The 22685-nt window shown below is 44.3% G+C and overlaps 1 protein-coding gene across 1 annotated transcript; it reads left to right on the top strand.

Annotated features, from left to right (window-relative positions):
• Positions 1-2799: 2799 nt before the first annotated feature.
• LOC310793908 (uncharacterized protein) lies at positions 2800-21103 on the top strand. Its single transcript, XM_083655796.1, has 8 exons — positions 2800-3580; positions 3811-3941; positions 6056-6161; positions 7693-8802; positions 13304-13615; positions 14553-14695; positions 17698-17803; positions 18890-21103. The coding sequence occupies exons 1-8, from the start codon at positions 3310-3312 to the stop codon at positions 20104-20106; spliced, it is 3396 nt and encodes a 1131-aa protein (XP_083511922.1). The 5' UTR covers positions 2800-3309; the 3' UTR covers positions 20107-21103.
• The last annotated feature ends 1582 nt before the right edge of the window (positions 21104-22685 follow it).

Raw genomic sequence — 22685 nt, 5'->3', positions numbered from 1 at the left:
GCGTAACGCGCCTGAAAATCGTCCCCCGACATGATGATATCGTTTATCCTACTTTTCGTGTTCCGAAATAAGTCTAGACCGTCTATTTCTCCCGAATCTACTTAAACCAACGTTAAGCTATTAGGAGCTGGTAACGTTACATTCGTCAACAACATGGCTTCTTCTTCTCATGGTCACGGACTCGGTTCTCTCCTTGCTTTATGTGACGCACACAGTGTGGGTGAGAGAGGAAGGGGGGGTATTGTGCATACATCCGGTTTCCCTTTCAAGCTGTGAAATAGTTGATTTTTCGATAGCATATAGCCGCCAATCGATCGATAAGTGGATGCGCGTGATAGTGCTTTGAGTTTCACGAGTCCTGGTCGCACCTTTGTTGTCTTATGTAGGCTACAAGTTTTGATGAAGAGGACACAGCTATCGAGAATGAGGAACATGAATTGTCTTCTTCATGGGTTTTATGATGGGTGGCAACCAGCGTTAAGGTGCATTACCGCCACCTAGCTACGATTTTGGAGTGTAAAGGTGTAAACCAGCGGTATTTACACAACAAACATACATACATACATACTATGTATGTATGTATGTATGTTTGTTACACACATACATACACACACACACACACACAGTGATCAAGAAAGACATGTAGGCTATGTTATAGGGTTAATACTCCTGTCGGTGCCCCTGACCAAGGTACTGGCAAAATAACTGGAGTTGGTCCCCGGGCGCTGCACAGTGGCTGCCCACTGCTCCTAGTTCTAGGAAGGTTCCTAGTAGAGGATGGGTCAAATGCAGAGGATGAATTTCCCCAAGGGGATAAATAAAGGATAACTTAAACTTAAAACTAGTGATGTATTGCCGAACGGGCCTACCGGGCCCAGGCCCAGGGGCCCAAGAGCTCAGCCCATAACCCAGAGCCTCTTCACAGGGCCACCGCATCTCTTGCCCAGGCCTGGGATGAACTGATCCCTTAGGGCAGTGATTCCCAACTAGGGGTACGTGTACCCCATAGGGGTACTTGGAAATATTTGGGATTACAATTTATTTCTGAAATGATGAAAACAAATCATTTGAAAAGTCATTTCATAAGCCCATTGTTAAAATGGCATGTGCACACCACAACTAGTTCCCCCCGACAGGTGTCAACTAGGCCTACATTACTGATAAATGGCTCAAAAACGTCCACTTTCGGTTGTACCAGATTTAGGTTTAGGGGAGCCTGGTTACAAAAGGAAAAAGGAGGCCATGCCGACACACCGGCAGTTCAGTGAAAAATATATTTTATATGGATTTACTTGTACTTCTGCATAATACATGAAAAGTTATAGAAGAAATGTAGGAGCATCATTAACAGGCATGAGTGAGGGGGTACTATTGGCATGAAAACAGCTCAAGGGGTACATAAGACAAAAAAGGTTGGGAACCACTGGACACCACTGATATGGTATTCAAAATACAGTAGTTGTCCAAGTCTACATGAGGATAAAAACCCACTTACCGGTATCTTGTCTCCACCTATCTCTCTTCCATTATTTTCCTCATCATCTCTCTCATGATTAAAGTCCTAAATAGACTAAATGGATTAAACATGGCATGTTTAATACATTTTTCAAACCTGTGGTACCATGCAAAACAAAAGGTGAGAGGAGGTAGGAAGGAGAGGGTGATAGCAAAGGCAAGTGTGACGGGGGAGAGTTTCAAGCAGAAGAGTTGAATTTAAAAAGAGGAAGGGTGGATGAGAAGAAGTAACAAAGGAAGGAGATGGTTTGATAAATGAGTTGTGGCACTTTGGGGACTCTTCTTCCTCTATCTGCTTCTCATCATGCTCAGGGTATTATGACACACACTGCCTGCCTGTGCGCACAGATAGCACGCACACACACACACACACACACACACACACACACACACACACACACACACACACACACACACACACACACACACACACACACACGGCTCTCAGACCAGGTCACGTGGGGGCTGGGTTTACCCAGGCTAGCACATTACCTCTCTATTTTCCACATACAATAGCCTAAGTAACTAATTCAACTGTAAAATCCAACACGTTGGGAAAACACACATATAGCCTATGCCTAATGGTGTGTGTGTGTTTTGCTTGTGTTGTGCGTGTGTGCTTCATAACTAATAATGTGTAGCCTACTAGGGAACCCTGTCAAAATTGCTTGTACTGGGGCCCGTCATGACTATCCTATGCCACTGTATCTGGTCTGTGTAAACTTGGAGATCACGATCTAGGCTACCAGTAGATCTCGGGCCATCAATATATCGTTAAAGAAATCCAAAATGTGTTTTTTTATGCATAAACTAAATCCCACTAGCCAGCTAACTCAGTATCTACAATATTTAACATTATAACATGATTAAATAATGTCAAATAAATAATAATGCTGTTAAAATGGGCTACTGCTATTATGTAGCCTACTTGGGGGGGGGGGGGGGGGTGCAAGGGTAAAGGAAGTAGCTCGTGACAAAGCTACTCTAGTAGTAGCTCTAAAAAAGTTTGGACACCCCTGGTAACAAGTTTTTGTAACTTACATAGGCTAATAAAAGCAAAATCCGTGCTCCCTGTATTGGATGGTTGGATCCATCTGGACAAATGTTTCTGACATGTTTAAGTAACCCATCTTCAACCAAAACGACATTATTTCCAAAACCTTTGAGTAGGCTACCTGTATTTCGAGGCAAAAACAAACAAACAAACAAACAAACAAAAACGAGTGGATATGAAGATTGTCCAAGCGCAGGACCCGTATTTTATACCGGAAGTGCGATTGTTTACGGAATAAAGAGGAAATGCTTTGCTTATGCTCAACAGAAGAATAATCCGTAGATTCCAGCTAATCATTTGTTGTCTCTTCATTACGAAAATGGTTTTCCAATGAGAATCATACCATTTCATTTTAATCTGTATGGTATTTATATGTTCCCGATCATACTCAGGCAGTAGCTAGCTAATTCTATATCGAAATTGGGTTTCGCAAGCTAGCTAGCGTTAGTTGCTAGTTAGCTAGTCTTTGCAGTTTGACTACTAACAACGCTAGCTTCGGCCTGGATGCTGTCTATGCAAGTAAATGTGGACCAACCAATCTCTTTCTACGACGTTGCTACATTGGAGTTTGGGCTAACACAATTAAAACTAATAGAAACTAAGAGACCAACGCTAGTTGGATCCGTCAAACGCCCCTTATCTGCAGGCTTTGATTTCAAAGTTGAAAGCTATCTTAGCTATTGCACAAGTTGACAGAGCTACCAAAAACTAAGCCAAACGTTCAACACATCACTATCACGATGTCTGAGGCCATTGTAACGTTTCAGTCCCAACTGTCTGGTGTAATGGAAACGGTCTTCAAAGCCGCCATGTACGAGATCACCCGGCTGGTAGAAGACAGTTTCCTGGAAGAAGTGACAAGGAGCAGGGAGCAGGTGGAGTCCCTGAAGAGGCGGCTGAAATGGTCGGAGAGTCGGCGCAAGGAAAGAGACGGAGACAAGAAGGGGAGATGTGCTGACTGCGGAAGAGTAGGGCTGCCTAGCCAAGAGAAAGCCAGTGCGGTACAGATAGGTGAGTCTTAACAAGCAGCCCCCCTTTATTTTACGTTTATATTATCACCTAACTGGGAGTTGGGGACAAAGACGTGTCAATCAAGAACATGTAAGAAGGCCTGCACTTGTCACCAGGTCAGGTCTTACTCATATAATTTATAAATAGAGAATCATTATAAAACCTTAAACTCTTATTTAGCCATCCACACAATTAAAAAACAAGTCTTTAACCTGTTTCTATTATTACAGAGAAGAGTCTGAAACAGGAGAGTGTTCTGAAAGAAGAGATGAACAGCTGTCAGGGCATTGCTGGAGAGACACCCAGTCATGAGCTGGAAGAAGCAGAACCAGCAGCCGGAAGTTCCATGAAGGCACTGCAGGTAGAAGACTACTAATGACACTTTCTCAGCTTCAGTACTTTAGGTTGCTGTGGTGGAGGGATCTGGTAAGCAGACTATGGACTTTTTGCTTAATTTACACACACTTATCGGGGCTAAAGTAGGCCTAAAGCCCGGGACAAGGCGCGACATACTCCATGCGGGCAGCGAGAGGTGGAGCTCCGCAGACTGCGTGAGCACCCCGCGCTGGGACAGAGGGGGTCACCGTCATACTCAGTGTGTGCTCTGAGTGCTGCTCAGAGCACCGCTGTTTACATAGTACAGTGAATGGCCCATGATAAAGTCAATGAAACGCAATTAAAAGTCAATGGAATGCCATTATGTTCAGTAGACTGCGGTTTCACTCTCAAACGATTGTATCAGCACATGAATAGAATCGCCAATCCTGTTTTTATTGAATGTAAATAGGCCTAGATCTGTCTCAACACAGCAAATTACTTGAAATGACTAAAAACGAACAGTTAGAAAACAAAGTATACCACACGGGTCAAGAAATGTGGTCAAAACATGGCTCAGTGTAGCCTACTTACCATGGACTGTATAAATAGCTACTTCTTCTTAATTTCATTTCTTTTCCTGTCTCTCCCTGCAAAGCGGAGCGGTGCGGCACGTGTTTACGGCTGCGGTGGCGTCGCCCCCACCGTAATTACATCATATTGGCTGCACGGCCATCGCGGTTGGAAGCGCGCATGGAGTATGTCCCGCCGTTAATCAGGCCTGCCCCCAGGGATTCTGTGCCCCTAAACAAGAAATGTGTGGCCCTATACCACTAAAGGTTACACACACTCGCAGCTGACCCAATACACACATTGCTCGGGGTTCAACATAACCAATGCTTACAGCAGTCCTCACATAAAAAAAAAGCTTATGCCGGTTTCATGCTTGGAATGAAACTGTACAGCCCCTATCATACCACAGCAATGGCCTGGTGGACTGAATGGGTCTGACCTGGTAATCTTACTCAGTTATGCAACCCTGGAGTAGACTTTTTATGGGGCATTCAAACGGATGTTAAAATTTGAAAACTATCCTAATCATAAGCAGGCTTTATGGTCACGTATTGTCCCAGGGTGCCTGCACAAGCTCTCACGCATGTAAATTGTGTGTGTGTGTGTGTGTGTGTGTGTGTGAGAGAGAGAGAGAGAGATGTGTGTCTGTGTGTGCAACCTTAGTTGTTGTGTTCAGTCAATGTCAATTTTTTTTATTTTTTTCCTTTCTGAGTCCCCCCCCCTCCCCTCCCATTTTCTCCCCAGTTATACTTGGCCAATTTTCCCCCTGCTGCCCCCGTCGCTGCTCCACCCCGTCTGCACGACCTTGGGAGAGCCATAGACTAGCACCATGCTTCCTCCGACACATGCGCAGTTGCCAGCCGCTTCTTTTCACCTGACAGCGGGGCGTTTCACCGGCAGGACGTAGCATGTGGGAGGATCACGCTATTCCCACCAGTTCACTTCCGCCCTAAACAGGCGCCCCCCGACCAACCACAGGAGGCGCTAGTGCAGAGACCAGGGCAGATAGCCTTAATCCGGCTTCCCACCCGCAGACACAGACAATCGGGTACGGTGGCGCAGTCGGTAGCGCTGTCGCCTCACAGTTAGAAGGTCCTGAGTTCGATTCTCGCCTGGGACACTGTGAGCGCTGTGGTTGTGTTCCCCCCCATATCTTCAGTGCCTACTGCCCAGGTGGGGTATCTCGTCCGAAGTTGGTCCCCGGGCGCTGTACGAGAAAGCGACCACTGCTCCTGGCCTGCCCCTCGGAGGAAAGGACATGCCTGGATGGGTTAAATGCAGAGGACACTTTTCACCGGCCACCGTCAGCATGAGTGTGTTGTGGCCGCATGCATGTATTGTGGTGTTCGTGTGACAATAAAAGACGGGCTTGTCCGTTACGAGAGTTTTTAATCGTGCCTGTATGGATGCCCGACCAAGCCGGAGGTAACACGGGGGCGCAAACCTGCTACCCTCGTGTTGGTAGGCAGGGAATCTACCGCTACAGTACCCAGACGCCTGTCAATGCTCAATTTTAGACCAAAAGCTAATGGTTTAATATGAGTAGCGATTGACTGACCAAATAACGTTTGTCTCTCTGTCTCTCAGTCCCCAGATGTAGGAAGTGAAAAGCTGGATAGACTGCTAAAGGAGGAGGCCCTCCGCATCACACCTGATGGCATGGAGCAAGAGAGATGGGGAGTCCATTTGGATGGTCAGTGTCTCCATATTTGCAGCTACATACAAATAATCATTTTCACAATGAATATTCAGCATCTTAAAATCCAAGAACACAGACTGTATTTGGCTCCCACTGTTACGCCGGGTTCAGACCAGATGTGTAACGGCCACGCAACGGTGCAGAGGCCACTTCCTTTCAGCACCCATTTTAATGGATCAGGTGGAAACTCTCCCCTATATATACCTTTTTGAATGAGTGTGGGGGTACGGTGGCGCAGTCGGTAGCGCTGTCGCCTCACAGTCAGAAGGTCCTGAGTTCGATTCTCGCCTGGGACACTGGGCGCTGTGGTTGTGTTCCCCCCCATATCTTCAGTGCCTACTGCCCAGGTGGGGTATCTCGTCATAAGGGCCTTTCTCTCTGTGTGGAGTTTGCATGTTCTCCCCATGCTCCCCCAGGGGGTTCCTCCGTATATAACCCCCCCACTAAAAACATGCAGAAGATCAGATCGTCATCGTCATCTGACCAGTGACGACAACATCCGAAGTTGGTCCCCGGGCGCTGTACGAGAAAGCGACCACTGCTCCTGGCCTGCCCCCCGGAGGAAAGGACATGCCTGGATGGGTTAAATGCAGAGGACACTTTTCACCGGCCACCGTCAGCATGAGTGTGTTGTGGCCGCATGCATGTATTGTGGTGTTCGTGTGACAATAAAAGACGGGCTTGTCCGTTACGAGAGAGATAGCTCTCCCAGATCAAAAGTTATTAATATTTTAATCTGTTATGTGTCTAAAAGTAAAACGTGAGAAAAATGGCTTTAAACATTCCACAACATTGTATTTTCTACACTGGCATTACACCAAAACCATAAATTCCCCTTTGTTTTATGAAAATAATTATTCACCATGATGTACTACGGAGATGAAAGTAAGCAAATCACTCAAAATCTCAAAATACCTGCAAAACTCATTTTCAACCTTCTTTTGTTCATTACCAATAATGTGCAGCAGCGACATGTGAACGGTTCCTGCAGGCCACCACACATATCTAGGTTCCCTAGGCTTTCCTAATTCTTGCCTGATCACAAGTCATGACATTTGCTGAGAAAACATGACAGCTTTGATAAGATGGAGTTTGTGAAAAAAGGAACAAAGTGAAGAAGATGGAAGATAGAAAGTCCATCTCTGATGTGGAAAAGTACAGTGAGCTATCAGCAATGTTTCTAGGACAACAGTGAACAGATGAAGCATTGTGGCTATTAGAGCACAATGTAAGCAGTTTTCTCCTCCTGTAGACCAGGAGAGCTGCCCCCTGGCATGGAGAAATGCACTTCCTGTGTGAACAACCCAACTGTGACTTGTGTGCGATCGCTGTACTTGGCCACTACACATGCTGTGTGGACGCCTCGTTACAGTATTATTTTATTAGCGAACGATTAATAAGATGATGCACATTGTGAAAACTGGTTTGACAGCTGATCAGTAACGTTAGTTGATTGCATCATGTTCATTGTGTTTACTGTTATTGTAGTTAATGAAAATCTTGTTTTCCTCCTCTCATGGGTCAGGAGCAGAGGGGTCAGATCTGTCTGGGCCTAGTAGAAGTTTCAGTGACCAGGAGGTCCAACAGTGCCAGGACGACTGGGAGCCAGGCTTGGACCAGAGACCAGAACCGGCACAAGATGGCGACCCAGTTGACCCATCTGAACCTCTTTACCGGAACCGTTACGGCATGGAAGACCTGGGTGGCTTTGACAAGGCTGGGTATGGGGGTACTAATATGATAGACATGGGTAGCCTGGATAGGTTACCAGGTTCACCATCCCACCTAGGTGAGGAGCTGACTTACATGGGTCACTATGAGGGGGATCCAGGAGCATCTCAGGGGGCTGACCACCGAGCCTACCAACCAGGTCCCGTACGGAATAGAAGAGGTGCGTTAGGTTCTCCTGCAGGTTCACCCTCAAGGGCCAACGTAGAGGTGAGTGGAGAGTTCAGCTGTCTGTTGATCAACGAGGAGGGGTATCTGCAGGACCCGAGCATGCTGTACCCTGCACATGTGTCTGGTGATACAGGCAGCAGGGTTAGCTTCCGGGGGCAAGGCATTCGTGCTGGGGGGCCAGGTTTAGACAACACAGGGGATGTCTATGGGCCCTCAGAGACATACAACCACACCATAAACCTTGGAGAGAAGGTGCAGAATCAGACAGGAGGGAAAGGAGGGAGGAGGCACAAGCAAACACACAAAGCCGGACAGGGGCCGCCATACTCCTGCAACCAGTGCGGGAAGACCTTCACCCAAGCCTGCAACCTCAAAGTCCACCAGAGGATTCACTCCGGACAGGGGCTCCACCTCTGCAGCCACTGTGGAAAAGGTTTCCCCACCTTCTCTGACCTGAAGACGCACAAGTGTAGCCAAACAGGTGACAAACCTTACTGTTGCACTGTATGCGGGAACAAGTTCAGCCGTCTTTGGAATCTGAAGTTGCATCAGCGCATCCACACGCAGGAAAAACCTCACCGGTGCACCATGTGTGATAAGAGCTTCACACGGGCGGACATTTTGAAGGTTCACCAGCGTACCCACACAGGGGAAAGACCATACTGCTGTGCTATCTGCGGCCTCAGCTTCAAACGCCTGGATCATCTAAAATCACATCAACGCAAACACATGACAGATCTTTGAAACTGGAGAGGGTTGGGAGGAAGAGCATTTGGGATTTCGTTTCTTTTCTTTGCGTAATTAGTGGAATCTAAAATGGATGTTATGGGCCATGGATGTTTTTCATCAAGACCATGACAACGTTAACTCCGCTTTTTTGGTCAGATCAGTTATTTTTAGTTCTCCGTGATTCCAAGTCCTCTGATTTTTATTTCAGTGTTTTTTTGTTGGAATGAAAATACGTCATACAAAAATAATGATCTTGAATCATATAAAGCAGTGGTTCTCAAAGTGCAAAAAGGAAAATGTATTTTTACTATAATTTCATCCATAAGTAACACAATGACAATGTATGACTATTTTGGTCATGGGTTTCATACATTATCTGTAATGAAACATAAAAGCAAAAATCGTATCAGATGAGGGAGCCTGGGACAAAGTCTTATCAAATGGGGGTCTGTGGTCAGTTTAGGGGTCCTTGACGTGAAAAAGTTGTGAGAACCACTGATCAGTATTTTTTGTGTTTGATAAAAAAAGGTAATTTGTATACAGTGGTTTCACTATAGCTGCATTTATCGCTGCATATTTGATTACTGAAAAAGTAATTCTGCTCAGTAAACGTATGATCCTTGTGATTACACTGCAGATCCAAAATAAAACAAAACAAATTGTTTGCACTATTTTTTTCTCTTAGTCATTTCTGATCGAGTATACTCTACCCTATCTGTAGTTGTGTCTACTTGTACATTTGTCGGTTGTAGTCAGGGTGGGAATTTCGTCATTTTAGGGGCAAGGCCATTTGGCCTTCTGCATCAAAAATTGCTCTGTTGACATCGTGAAGAGTGATTTTTCTGAAATGTGTGTTAAAATGAGCGAATTACACATCCTTTGCATAGGGCAGGTTACATTAAACTGAGACCACTGATGCTTTTGAAGCAACTGACAGTAGCAGGCTGGTAGCAGGGCACTGCCAATGTGGCCTTTAAGATCTCTTACCAACTCATTCTAACTCATCATTAACTCATTGCTGATTCTAAGTAAGCAAAGCAACATTTACAATTACTAATACTTGGTGAGTGTAACAGTAGAATAAGAACAGTAGGGTGAACTTAAAGTCTTAGATGACCAAAATTACTAGAAAACGGGAAAGGTCAGGGCCTTAAAGCCAGTTCACTTTTCTTGTGGCCATAGAATGATCATGGAAGAGCAAAGAAGTGCTGTGGAAAGACATGCTGTGGAGAGGGACATCATTTTTTCCCCATAGAGCACCCATATACAGTATATACTGTAGGCCTATATATGTATATCCCGCGTCGCTGGTTGGCTTGGTTCCAGGCTTAAAACTCTTTATATAAGGATTTTGTCTATGGAGAAAATGAATGGGGAATTCTCTTCCGGATGTCACATGAATTCTATTGATCAAGCCATTTAAACGAACATGATTTACACCCATATCTGCTAAAATTAGGCTACATAGGCTGTAAATGTGAAAGTGTGGTAGAAATCTGCATGTGTGATATGACAAAAAAATAAAGGTATTTAAAATAAGGACTTAAAGGTTAGGTTTCCTGAGAAGAGGAGACTGGTTTGCACGGGGGAGTTGATAATGATGGTAGGCAAGAAGGGCAGCGGATCTGCAGCAACAGTCTGGAGGGGAGGGGAGGGAATGGTGTCACAAGGGCAGGAGCTAGGTGGGGATGATGAAGATGAGTTTAAATACTTCAGTGTCAGAGGTCAAGGAGTGAATTAAGGAGAGGGATAAGGGTAGACAGAGAAGGAGCCTAGGATCCAATCAACCCTAGTAAAGGTGACATTCTTTTCCAGAACGAGAGGTGGATGGGATTGAGGAGAGAAGATTATTTGGTTACAAGCGGATGATTGGGTTTTAGAGCAGTATCACCAGAGACCAGCAGAGAAGGAGGAGAGAAGAGATTGAAAGTGGAAGAGGTCATTTCATTTGACAAACTGCTAATCTGTCAGAAGGCTTTCACATTCAACGTGCATGTCTTCAGGAAGCCACTGGGCAGGAGGGGACAGACGGAGCAAGTCAAAAGAGGACAAAAGCGCAACCAGAAATGTGGAAGTACGATTAAAAAACACGATTTCAGACGGAAGCCCGTCTTTATTGTCACACGAACACACTACAACACATGCATGCGGCCACAACACACACTCATGCTGACGGTGGGCGGTGAAATATGTCCTCTGCATTTGACCCATCCAGGCTTGTCCTTTCCTCCGGGGGGCAGGCCAGGAGCAGTGGTCGCTTTTTCTTTCCAGCGCCCGGGGACCATCATTGGACCAACTTCAGATGTTGTCGTCACTGGTCGGATGACGATCTTCTGCATGTTTTTAGTGGGGGGTTATGTACGGAGGAACCCCCTGGGGGGTACGGGGAGAACCTGCAAACTCCACACAGAAAGGCCCTTTCCACGAGATAGCCCACCTGGGCAGTAGGCACTGAAGATATGGGGGGGTCACAACTCCAGCGCCCACAGCGTCCCAGGCGAGAATCGAACTCAGGACCTTAGTAGTGGATCAGAATGGAGAAACAGGAAGGAGACAATTGGAGGGAGTGAGAAGAATATAGTAGAGAGGAAGAACTGAGAAAATGCAGACAGGTGGTGAGGTGTGAGGAGACCCGTTTTAAAGGACAAGTAAATATAGGGAGGGCTGGGGCCCTTACATGTAAGTGGATATATTCACAGGCCACATGTGACCCAATTTGGTCTCAAATGAACCAGACAAAGAAAATCAATACACCTCCAAATGTTCCCGTTTGTTTCTTTAGTGTAAATAATTACAGGAAGTCTACATTTTGAGACCACATTTTTACAGGGTTATCTCAGCTACCATCACACATCAAATGTACTGTCTGTAACTGTGCATTACAATAGTTTACCATTTAGTGATGAATACAGAAAACACCAATAGGCTACTAACTAACTGATCCTGAAACTGGATTGAAGGACTTCTCAGTGTCATTTTCACACTTGCAAAGTCATCCTTTGGACCTGTTTGGACCTTTTGGTAGGGCGGTTCTGGCCCCTGGGCCATAATTGGACACGCCATCAGCTGACTGCACTCACACCAGATCTGTGGCAGCATTTTAGTAGTAGCCTAAGCATTGCTGCATCATTTAAAAACATTAATAGACTGATGCCGGGATCATGTCTATGTTCCCCGGGTTCTATATTCCCCGTTTTTCACTAACCCTAAACCTAACCTCCCCCAGACCCTAACCCAAAACCTAACCTCTCCCACCCCCCGCCTAAACCTAACCTCCCCCAGACCCTAACCCAAAACCTAACCTCTCCCAGGGAACATAGCGGGGAACATAGGACCCTATTTGGGAAAAAGCGGGGAACATAGGACCCGGGGAACATAGGGATGACCCCCTGATGCCTGTAGGTCTACAATAAACTACACAAATACAATTCCCTTACAGGATTACTGTCTGATTTCTCAACCCACATAATTTCTTGTACAATGGAAAACTGGAATTTAATTAATAATTGTGACAATGATGATAAAAAAAGGTGTCCTAACCCTAACCCCCTTCAATTTAAAAACAAATTTTCCTTGCAGTCAAGGATTTAACTTTTCTTATAAATAAAAACATGTAAAAGCAAGAGTCTCAAATGCAATATTAATAAGTCATTCATAAATCATGTTGCAGGTACTCTTTAATACGGCTACGGTGACCGAAATGCCACGTCAGTTAAATAATAACGACACCACACACATTGTAGTGAGTATTTTTGGCGCAGCCTGCGGGTTTCCCTTTAGTTTGAGTAAAACGCGTTTTGTTATGTTACGGCACTCAGGAACGGCTACCGTACTGCGTCGCTGGTGACGTCACCATAAATAACAAGACCTTAGGCGATTGTCACGTAGCTAGCTTGGTTATAATTATACATATATACACGAATTTCTTTGGCTAACCGGTTGTTGGTCGTGGAAACTAAACGCAGTTGTAAATAGACCGCAATCAGACTAGGCTATGATGTAGCATATCCGTAGAAGCTTTGGAATTATAGATAGCTGCTACGGGTTTGCTAACGTTAGTTAGCTCATTAATGCTAAGCTAAGGAGAAGCTAGTTAGTTAGCCGACTGTTCGAATTGACACAATTTCAGCTTGAACTGAGTTTATATTGCCGTTGAGTAGTTTAGAATTTTAGTCATTAACGTTATGTATTAGTGAATGTCTGCTTCATGCCTATTTGAAATAGCATACAAAGTCTGACAAACATCTGGGTAACGTTACAGTGGACAGAGACTGGTTTGTGATACTGCATGGTGTCCAAGCTACACAACCTGCGCCTGATTTCAATGGCTAGGATCTAAACAAAAAGCGCTCTCTCTCTACCCCACTGCTTGTTGTGAATCCCCTGAGCACATACGTTCTTTCTTTCTCTCTCTCTCTCTCTCTCTGCCTACCCCCCCCCCCCCCAAAAAAAAACACACACACGGATGTGTGTATTGGACAGTGGCTTCTTAACCTCACACCGACAGTAATCCATCATGTCGGACCTGGACACGCTCATTGTCACATTCCAGACCCAGCTTTCTGATGTCATGGAGACCATTGTAAGGACAGCGATGTATGAGGTGACCAGGTTGGTGGAGGATGGCTTCATGGAGGAGGTGAGGCGCAGGAACCAAGAGATGGAGTCGCTGAGGACGCAGCTGCAGTGGGCAGAGAGGAAACTCAATGACCAAGGGGAGAAAGAGGGTGGCAAGACAGGGAGGTGTGTTGACTGTGGCAAGGATGACATGGAATTGTCCCCAGACGGGATTGACAAGAGTTCTACAGAGTTGCAATATGGTAAGAACAAATACAATAAGTTGAATCAAAAAAGTTATATCCCATGATCATTGGTCTACTTTTTTAGGCTGCTGTATTGTCTCTACCGGAACCCAAGGTGATGTCACGTGACTGTTGAGCTGTGTGTGAGACTATCTGTGCATGCAGTGCTGTCTCCTACCAACAAAACACATTTTCAATAGGCTTGTCCAAAGTCCGGCCCTGGGGCCAATTGCGGCCCGCGGACTGATTTTAAGTGGCCCTCGTCTTGTCTCTCAAAATATACTATATGTGGCCCTCCACACAGTATTGGTTAATCAAGCAAGTTCAATTTGCATTTTTTCCCCGTCACCTAACGATGACAGCACTATCATACAGTTTGTACAAGCACCAAGTAGGAACAGCACATGCAGAACTAATGTTTTCAGATGGTAAACAAAATCTTTCGAGTACATTTGTATGTGATATTTTATTTTATTCATAACCCATATGATGTGAGGAGCACCCATGGCCCCCTGGTATTTTCACATTATCTAATCTGGCCCCCATTCAAAAAAGTTTGGACACCCCTGGGCTAAGTGGATGTTTGCTTAGAAGGGGGAAAACACTTTCATCATGTGCCTCATTTTGAATGATGCAAGGAAAGTTTGCACTCTTAACTCAAGGCTTACCGAGGAGTGGACCAGGTGCGTGAGGCCAGCATGAAAGTCCAATGGAAACAGAAAAAGGCCCGCGCACTGGCACACAACTGAGGAGGCTCTCTGGATGTAGAAAAATGAAGATTCATGTACATAATGAAACAAAAAAAAATCCATCTCTGTGTCACTGTGCAGACCTTTATATACTGTATCCTCATTTTGAATGAACCAGAATGAAACCTTTTTGAACCTCTGAGCTATTGGCTCAGTAATAATAATGCTGCAGCTGACCCCCCCCCCCCCCCTCTGTTTTCTTTCAGATATTTTGAGGGCTTGTGGTTTGAAAGAGGAAGGTGACTCTGTGGAAAGGTGGACAAGAAGCTGTAGACAGGAAGTGGTATCGGAGTCAGCAGAGGATGTCAACAAGCCCACACCCATTCTCACCCCTGCAAGGGAGTCACAGGTGGGTGACATAAAAATATAAACATCTGAGAACAGAAGTGCAGACATATGAGCAGAATTACCTTTCACAGAACCAGTGCTTCATTTGTAAATGATGAGGTCTCCGAACACCAAGGGGTTGTATTCCTGCGAGTCGGTGTGGAGGAAAAAGTTTGCATTATTTGTTGTTATTTTTTTTTACCATACATTACTGCCCTCCACAGGACAATACTGTACATTTCAATAGACCTCAGGCTGTTTTATGGTTCTAAAGCTTGTTTTATGGTCACTGCGCCGAGCCAGGCGCGGGGGAGGAGCGAGGGCCGTGCACCAAAAATGACGTCAATGCGCTGGGGACGCCCTCCGCAACCGCACAGCACATACCTGGAGATTTTTCTTACAGCGCGTGCCTCCACAGCTCCTGGGGAGTGCTGAAGTTGAGTCAAGAAGTAATAGTACACTGAGCTGTGTTTTCACCACATTTCTTGACCCATGTGGTAAACTTTGATTTGTAACTGTTCGTTTTTAGTCATTTCAACAAGTAAATGTGTTGTGTTGACTGTTGAGAGAGAAGCAGCACAGAGTAGGCTATCAGGGCTGAGAACTGAAATGCTTATTCACTTCAGTAAAAACAAGTCTGGCTATTCTATTCATGTGCTGATATACGGTCATTTGAGAGTGAAACTGCACTCAGTACTACTGCACATAATAGCGTTTCATTGTGACTTTGCATGGGCTGTTCTCACTATTATCACTGTACAATGTAACATGCTGATCACTTGGCTGCCGTTCTGACTATAAAAGCATCGGCCCCAGCGCGGAATGCGCATGTGATCTGCAGAGGTCTGCCTTGTGGAGCCTCGCTCGACCATAATGAGACCTTTAGGGTTCCTACCATATTACCGTATTGGTCCAAATATACGACGAATCAGCGTCAGTATGGGGTTGTGCCAAACAAATGTTAATATCTCAAAAACTATACATCACATCCCTTATATTTTGACTTTGTGAGTGAGAGCAGAAGTAGCTCAAGGTTCTGATGTATAATATATGTGCGTAATAATTATAATAATAAACATGGGTTTTCTATAGCGCTTTTCAAGCACTCAAAGACACTTTACAAAAAGAAACACTAAAACATAAACGACGATTTCTCAAACAGTACAAAAGATAAATTAAAGCTATTTTTTGGGGGTTAATAATATACTAATAAATACAACATTTTACTATGCATTTGTTGTTACTTTTCAGGGTTTCCCCTTAATGCATTTAATAGTGGCGGCCCCCCGCTGATGAATCTTATTCATTCATGAAATAAAAATTTCATAAAGTCACAATTACATGACTTTGCAGAGAGCTTTTATTTTGAAACTAAAGATAGACCTGGCCGAGGGCAGCACTTATCGTGCGTTCCTTTATCGCAAAAGAACTGGGATGTGGAGGCTAAATGACGTCACATCCGTTTTGTTAGCATTCCATTTGCAGAAAAGTTGAGCTGGGAAGTTCACTGGTCAGATCCACTCGCTAGCCAGGCTAGCCATTGTGAGCAATAACAGTTGATAACAAGGCATTTTGTGGCATTTTGCGCATACAAACACTGCAGCCTCATGTCCACACAGATAGAAGTAGGCAGTGCTGTGTGTACAGCTGATTTAATGAGACACAAACAAGACAGAAGTAAACTAAATAGCATTTATACGATTATAACTACTGTTGTTGCGTGGAGCAGCCACCTTGGATTTTTGAGGTCAGGGCTGCTGAGGCTCCTACGAGTTTGGAATGGGAAATACCAGCTCTAGTGACATCACCGTCCCAGCTCATGAACTTTGAACCGTAAGATTACCAGTTCCCAGTTATAAAGGAATGCACGATTACTATGGCGTAGCCATACCCGCCCCACTCTGCCTCTGATTGGCTTAGCCTCATATAGTCTTAGCCAGAGCCGTATAATAGAAGAGTTCCGACATCTCCATTCACTCCAATGGACCAGTTTTTTTCCAGGAAGTAGAAAGTGGAACTCTTCAGTAAAAAAAGCAGCACTGTCGAGTTGCATCAAAATAGACAGTGTTGTACTTTGAAAGGGTTTTTCATCCCTTGAAATGAATCAAATTGTACATTATCGGCTTTATTTTAGCATGCAAAAGTAGCGCGAGACCCATTCCTGGCTGTTCATTGGCTAATGATTCTTGCATTTTGGTCCTCCGCTGACACCACTCTCTTACTAGAGGACACTAGTCTTAGCCTAATCATGCTTGGTCTTAACCAATCATGACTCCTGATATGGGGGATGTGCAGGCGGAGTTAAACAAGCACACCTTATGAGAAGTAGTAGAAGCAGTTGCTGATGGAGCTGAGGTCATGTTGTGAAAATGTTAAGAGAAAGAAGAAACTACACAATCTTTCCTATTTTCAATCCAATGTGAGTATCAATATTAGGCACTCCGACCGCCGGCGAACTACGCACGCACGACCCTGTTCAGGCAGGTTCCGGCACTGCACATAATCTTGAATTAAATGTTCAAGGAAACATGCTCAGTGATTCTAGATCAGTGTTGTTCTGAGAGGCTTTGTGACCAGTGTAGGAATTTAGCCAGGGGCAAGGACAAAACTGCCCCAATAAATCTCATAATGCCCTTAAAAACCATGATCCAGGGGCAAAAATATAGCCCCCAATATTTTGATAATTTTATTTTATGTTATATGTGTTTTCATTTAATTTCCATTTCCATCTCTAATGCACACTCAACACCGGCAAGCTGGTTGCCAGAAGAAGACGTTGTTCACACTACACTTTAGCAACTTTATGCACTAATTACAGTTTTTTTAAAGTGCCCCCAAAATTTGTAAATGCCCCCAGTTTTTTAGACAGTGGGGGCAAAAGTTGCCCCCAAAATATTTTTTAAATTCCCTACACTGTTTGTGACTATTGTATCAGACAGAAACATTCTGTACATATCATCCAACTATAGAGTGAAAGTAAACTGCACCCTCAGAATTTCCTGATGTGTTCTCTGTCAAATGCAGACAGTAGAAGATGATGGTATGCCACCTGTGGGCCTGAAGGAAGAAGAAGTAAACAAGCCATCTTGTTCTGCCGTGCAGCCGGGAGGATGGGCTGTTAGCTGTGATGGTGGGTATTGTTTTACACTCACCCGATGTTTCTCGGTTAGTTTTTCTCTGGAGTGTATTTCGCATAGATAGACTGTGGAGATGGAGAATGTATTGCCCAGCTCTCTATGGTAAGGATGGACGTTTGGACAGAGAAAGCCTAAGGAATATGAGCGCTTCAGAGAGATAACACTTGATCTGACTTTTCTGCTCTTTTTTTAAGTGCTACTATTTCTCCTCCCTCTGGTCAGGTCAGTGGCTAAATCCAGCCAATACTCTTTAATTTCCCTGAGGATACAATATTAATTTAGTTTGGTAAAGAAGCATACAGTATAAGCTGTTTTTTATGGGCTATCAAGCCTTTCTTAACTGTCCCTTGCAACACAATTGGTGCGATTGCACATGCAAGCGCTAGTATTTACTAATTTGAATGGCAGTAGCCTGTTAAATAAAGTCAAGTTTATTTGTATAGCCCTAATTCACAAGCCTCTGTCAGAGGGCTTTACAGAGAATATGTCTGGCTAAGTCTATCAATAAACAGGATTGGACAATCTTATATTAGAGAGGGAGGGGGGGAGAGTATGGGGGAGAAGGGAGAGAGGGGGTAGAGAGAACGGGAGGGAGGGGGAGAAGAGAGCAGAGCAAACAGGGTGTACTGGGGGTGGGCGATACATTTGAAATCAATATCACCATAATCACAGGGGTCAGTCTCGATACCAATGTACATGTATATCACAATATGGTCCATGTGTAAGCAAAGTCATGTTTAGTAATCCAATTATCATATTATCATAATTATAATTACATGGCAATTGTCATATCATTGGCACCAGTGCTAATTTCGTTGACTAAAACTAGACCAAAACTACCCTTTTTCACTGACAGAAAGTAGACTAAAACTGACTAAAACAAAGTTGTGATGACAAAAACTAAGAGGAAATCTATTGACATTTTCGTCAATGACTAAACACTAGACACAAATGTTATGGAGGGTTGAATTGGAAAGAGGACAGCACATTACCAACAAAAAAAAATCTCTGCCTGTTGAAAAAGCAATCAAGAATGTACTACAGCATTAACACGGATCATATTTCCATTCATTTGACAGGTGAAGCAGGATCTGAAGCCCACAGCTCTAGTGAGATGACTGACACACAAGCCAAACAGGCACAACAAAACAATGAGGAGTTATTGATGAGTGTCATTAATGAAGACCTACAGAGCTCCCCTGGCTTTCCCGAAGACCAAGAGGACCTGGTTACAGATCCCTCTTATGTGTGCGCTTTGGAGATGGACTCCAAATGGGCTGGTGGGACTCTAAGAACAACTGGACTACTCCAGAACCACACGCTTGGAACTGACAAGGCTTGTGAAACAACCATAACCAAAGGTTCACTAAAGCACAGGGACCCCAAACTGGTGGCCTCCGCCGCAGCAGATGAAGTTCTTGCCAAACCACAACTAGGTAGGGATCAGATCTCCTCCCCGGGGTCCCTGAAGGCAATACAAATTAGCGACGTGGGGAGCGTGGTGATCAAGCAGGAGGTTATTGTGGATTCTGACAGTGATGAGGAAGAGGTGGAAGAGAGAGAGACGACAAGGTCAGGGACAGTATCCTTCTCATGTTCAGTAAACCAGCATAGGGCGAGATCACAATTTCTCAAGCAGAATCCCACTTCCTCTAAAGCCAGTGTGCAGGGCGTTATGAAGCTGCATTCCAAAGTGGGCACGAGTCTCGCATTGCAAGCCGCCGTACAACACCTCCGCCGGCCAATGAAAAGGCCCCCTCACACACCATCGAACAGCAGCGGCACGGCAGCACCCGCGACTCACTGTCGCGTCGCAAACCTACTTCCCCTCAACAGAATTCCCTCCACATCCAAAGCCGCTCCTCCTCCTCCTCCCCTCTCAGTGCAGCGAGCTCACCTCGGCGACAAACAAGCTGCAGCTTTCACCCGGACCGGAGCCCCGTGGGTCAGCATCAAGTCCCAGCACCACCACCAGACCGCAAACTCCAACCACCCGCAACCCCACGTCGCAGGCTCTCACCCTCAGCCCGGCGGCCCCAGGCACCTCCTGCGCTGCGGACAGTGCGGCAAGTGCTTCCCCCACCCCAGCAACCTGAAGGCCCACCTGCAGACGCACACGGGGGAGCGGCCCTTCTGCTGCTCCCTCTGTGGCCGCAGCTTCACCAAGCTGAGCAACCTGAAGGCCCACCGCCGCGTCCACACAGGAGAGAGGCCGTACTGCTGCTTGGCCTGTGGCAAGCGCTTCACACAGAAATGTAACCTGAAACGCCACCAGAGGATCCACTTGGAGGGATGATGATGCTGCACACCCAGTGACAGAAAGACCGCTTTGATGTGGGGTGGTGTGTGTGTGTGTTCCCTTATTTCACATTTGAATGCAAGGTTTGTAGTGCATTTTATGTGTTGCATCGCAAGACTGCTTCTTACTGTATGTACTTGTCTGTTGAAGTGATTATTCCAAGGTGTTCTTCTGTGTATTCCCAATCCCGAACGATGAACATTTTATCCAGTAACTTTTGAAGGAGTTTGGTTTTATGGATGAGTTCCAAAAAGGCAGAGTGGTCACAAAGAAAAGGAATTGTGACTTTTGGTCAGTAAAAGGCTATTCTTTGAATATTCAAATTCTTCCATAATGTGAATTGCAATGCAATGCGTTTCAGTCACAAAGATTTTTATGTTTTTACTTGAAGTTTTTTGGGCATTTGTTATAGTTTGAGCAATATTTATTACCCATGGGTCTGTGGAACCCATTCACATATTTTTTTAATAATAATAATAAAATACCTAAACAGGGTTTTGATCTGACGGCACTGAGACGAATTTCACACAAACACAGTTTCTGATTAGCACATGTTTTGCATTGATTGGAAGGCTTTATGGCCAAATTATAATTTGGTAGAAATCTGCATTAGTTATAACTTGAACTTGAGATGAAAAAGTGTACTGCTCTGCTGACTGTTTCTCACTGCACTGCAGTAGCTCAACTACAAGCAAAATGAAGGTGTCCATATACGCTTTGATATAATGGCCCCTGGTATTTTAGCCATTAGACACAAATGCAGCTTTTTGATGCATCCATTGTGAAATTAGCAAATGTTACACTATTACTATTACATGAATTATTTGTTATGATGTAAAGCTGTATAAGGTATAACCTTAAGTTGTGCAGTGCAGAGTTGAATAATCACAGCTTTTCCATCATGTTATAATGTATATGTCTCATGAGTGATGAATGAATCTTTACTGATGAAAATTATAAACTGATCATTATACAGTACTGTGTGTATATATATTGGTTCAGTAAAAAAAAAGAAACTTACCAGAAGCATTGCCCTTTTTTCCCCACTAACAATGCCTTAGGGTCAGCTGATGAAATGAGCAATATCATTCCACTACTGGAAGAAGGCTGAAGGCTGTACAAATAACACTGCTGTCAGGTTTGAATAACAATGTAGTTTTTTAAATTGGCCACTTGGTGCCAGCCTTTCACCTATTTGCTTTTGCCAGGTTCCTAGCAGAGATGCCGATGACAAGTCAACTAGGCTTTACTGCTAACATGAATGGAAAGGAGGAATACTATCAAAGAAAATCACTCCATTAGTGTTGCAGTTCATGCTTACAAGTGTGTGTAGACATTTAACTGCCGCTGCACATTGTGTGTGTGTGTGTGTGTGTGTGTCTGCGCGCGCCTGTATGTAGCCTACACATCTCATGTTCAGGATTAAGCTCAGAGTGTTTGTATCTCTACTTACAGAACTGTGCAGGTGGTACGACTGATGACATTTTAATCTTATTTTCAAGGTGAGGAAAAAGAGCTAACGTGAGGCTGAACTTAATTGTGTGAGGGTGGCTGTGCATGTGTGTACGTTTGTGTGCAAGTGAGACTGGTTTCAAGCAATGTTTCTGTTCTAGATATCTTTTTCTTTTTGATGTTTCAATCCAATAAGAGCAGTTATCCATGAGGAGCAAGGGAGAAATACGGTACCTACTTATTTGAATCTGTAGAGGGAGTGGAGGTATGGGAATGTCCATTTAAACACAAGCGCCTGTATGTTGCTTCAACTTTTGCTTGTGTGTTTATTTTAGACCATTCTGTTCTGTTGCCGTGGCATCAGGTCATGGACCACAGAGCCCATAACCTATATGAGTGTGTTTATGACTGTGTGTGTCTGTGTAGCTATTTATTGTGTCTATAGGCTCGTGAGAGTGAGAGCAGTGGGCTAGCTCCGAGTTTGGAAGAGAAAGCCGCGGAAAGTGACACTGACATTTCAAATCGTCTGTTTTATTGGTTCTTTAATTTGATTGAGTTTGATAAGGTAGCTAATAAATGTGGAATGGTCAAGTTAACTAAATATTTGTCTAAAAAATGATTCTGTTGGCAAAATATTGTGAATTGAGATAGTAAACAGACAACACTCGGATATGTACACCTTGAATAGCATTTGCACATACAACACAAGAAGACAGGACAACACATTCTCATGTATTTTGAATATTTAGATTAATCTTCAGACCACTAACAAAGTATGGAAAAGTAATCTTCCAAACAAATAACTTTGATTGGTTGATTGATTGACTTTATTTGGTGAATATCAACAAAACAGGGCACAAATACAGAAACAGACAATCACCGAGAATAAAAACACAATAAAGCCATAGGCTTATTTCCATTGCGGTCCTCATGAACATAAAACATAAAAGAGACATACATGAGACACGGATGGGTATCACCGTCAACACTCAAATTAAGATTAGTAACATTATTACTAGTTTGAAAAGTAATAAAGGCACACTTCAATATTATACAATACATAAACATTTGTTGTTATATGTAAGGAATTTACAGACATAAAAACACATACAAACAACAAGAAG

The sequence above is a fragment of the Poromitra crassiceps genome, assembly GCF_964638095.1.
Source record: "Poromitra crassiceps genome assembly, chromosome: 19".
Lineage (NCBI taxonomy): Eukaryota > Metazoa > Chordata > Actinopteri > Beryciformes > Melamphaidae > Poromitra > Poromitra crassiceps.
This window is presented reverse-complemented; position numbering and strand designations above follow the sequence as displayed.

Excerpts from the sequence above, each read along its gene's own strand:
- LOC310793908 (XM_083655796.1), top strand. The coding sequence starts at position 3,310 with ATGTCTGAGGCCATTGTAACGTTTCAGTCCCAACTGTCTGGTGTAATG. Across the intron at positions 8,803-13,303 it reads TCAACGCAAACACATGACAG|AATCCATCATGTCGGACCTG; the intron begins ATCTTTGAAACT and ends CACACCGACAGT. Across the intron at positions 13,616-14,552 it reads TTCTACAGAGTTGCAATATG|ATATTTTGAGGGCTTGTGGT; the intron begins GTAAGAACAAAT and ends GTTTTCTTTCAG.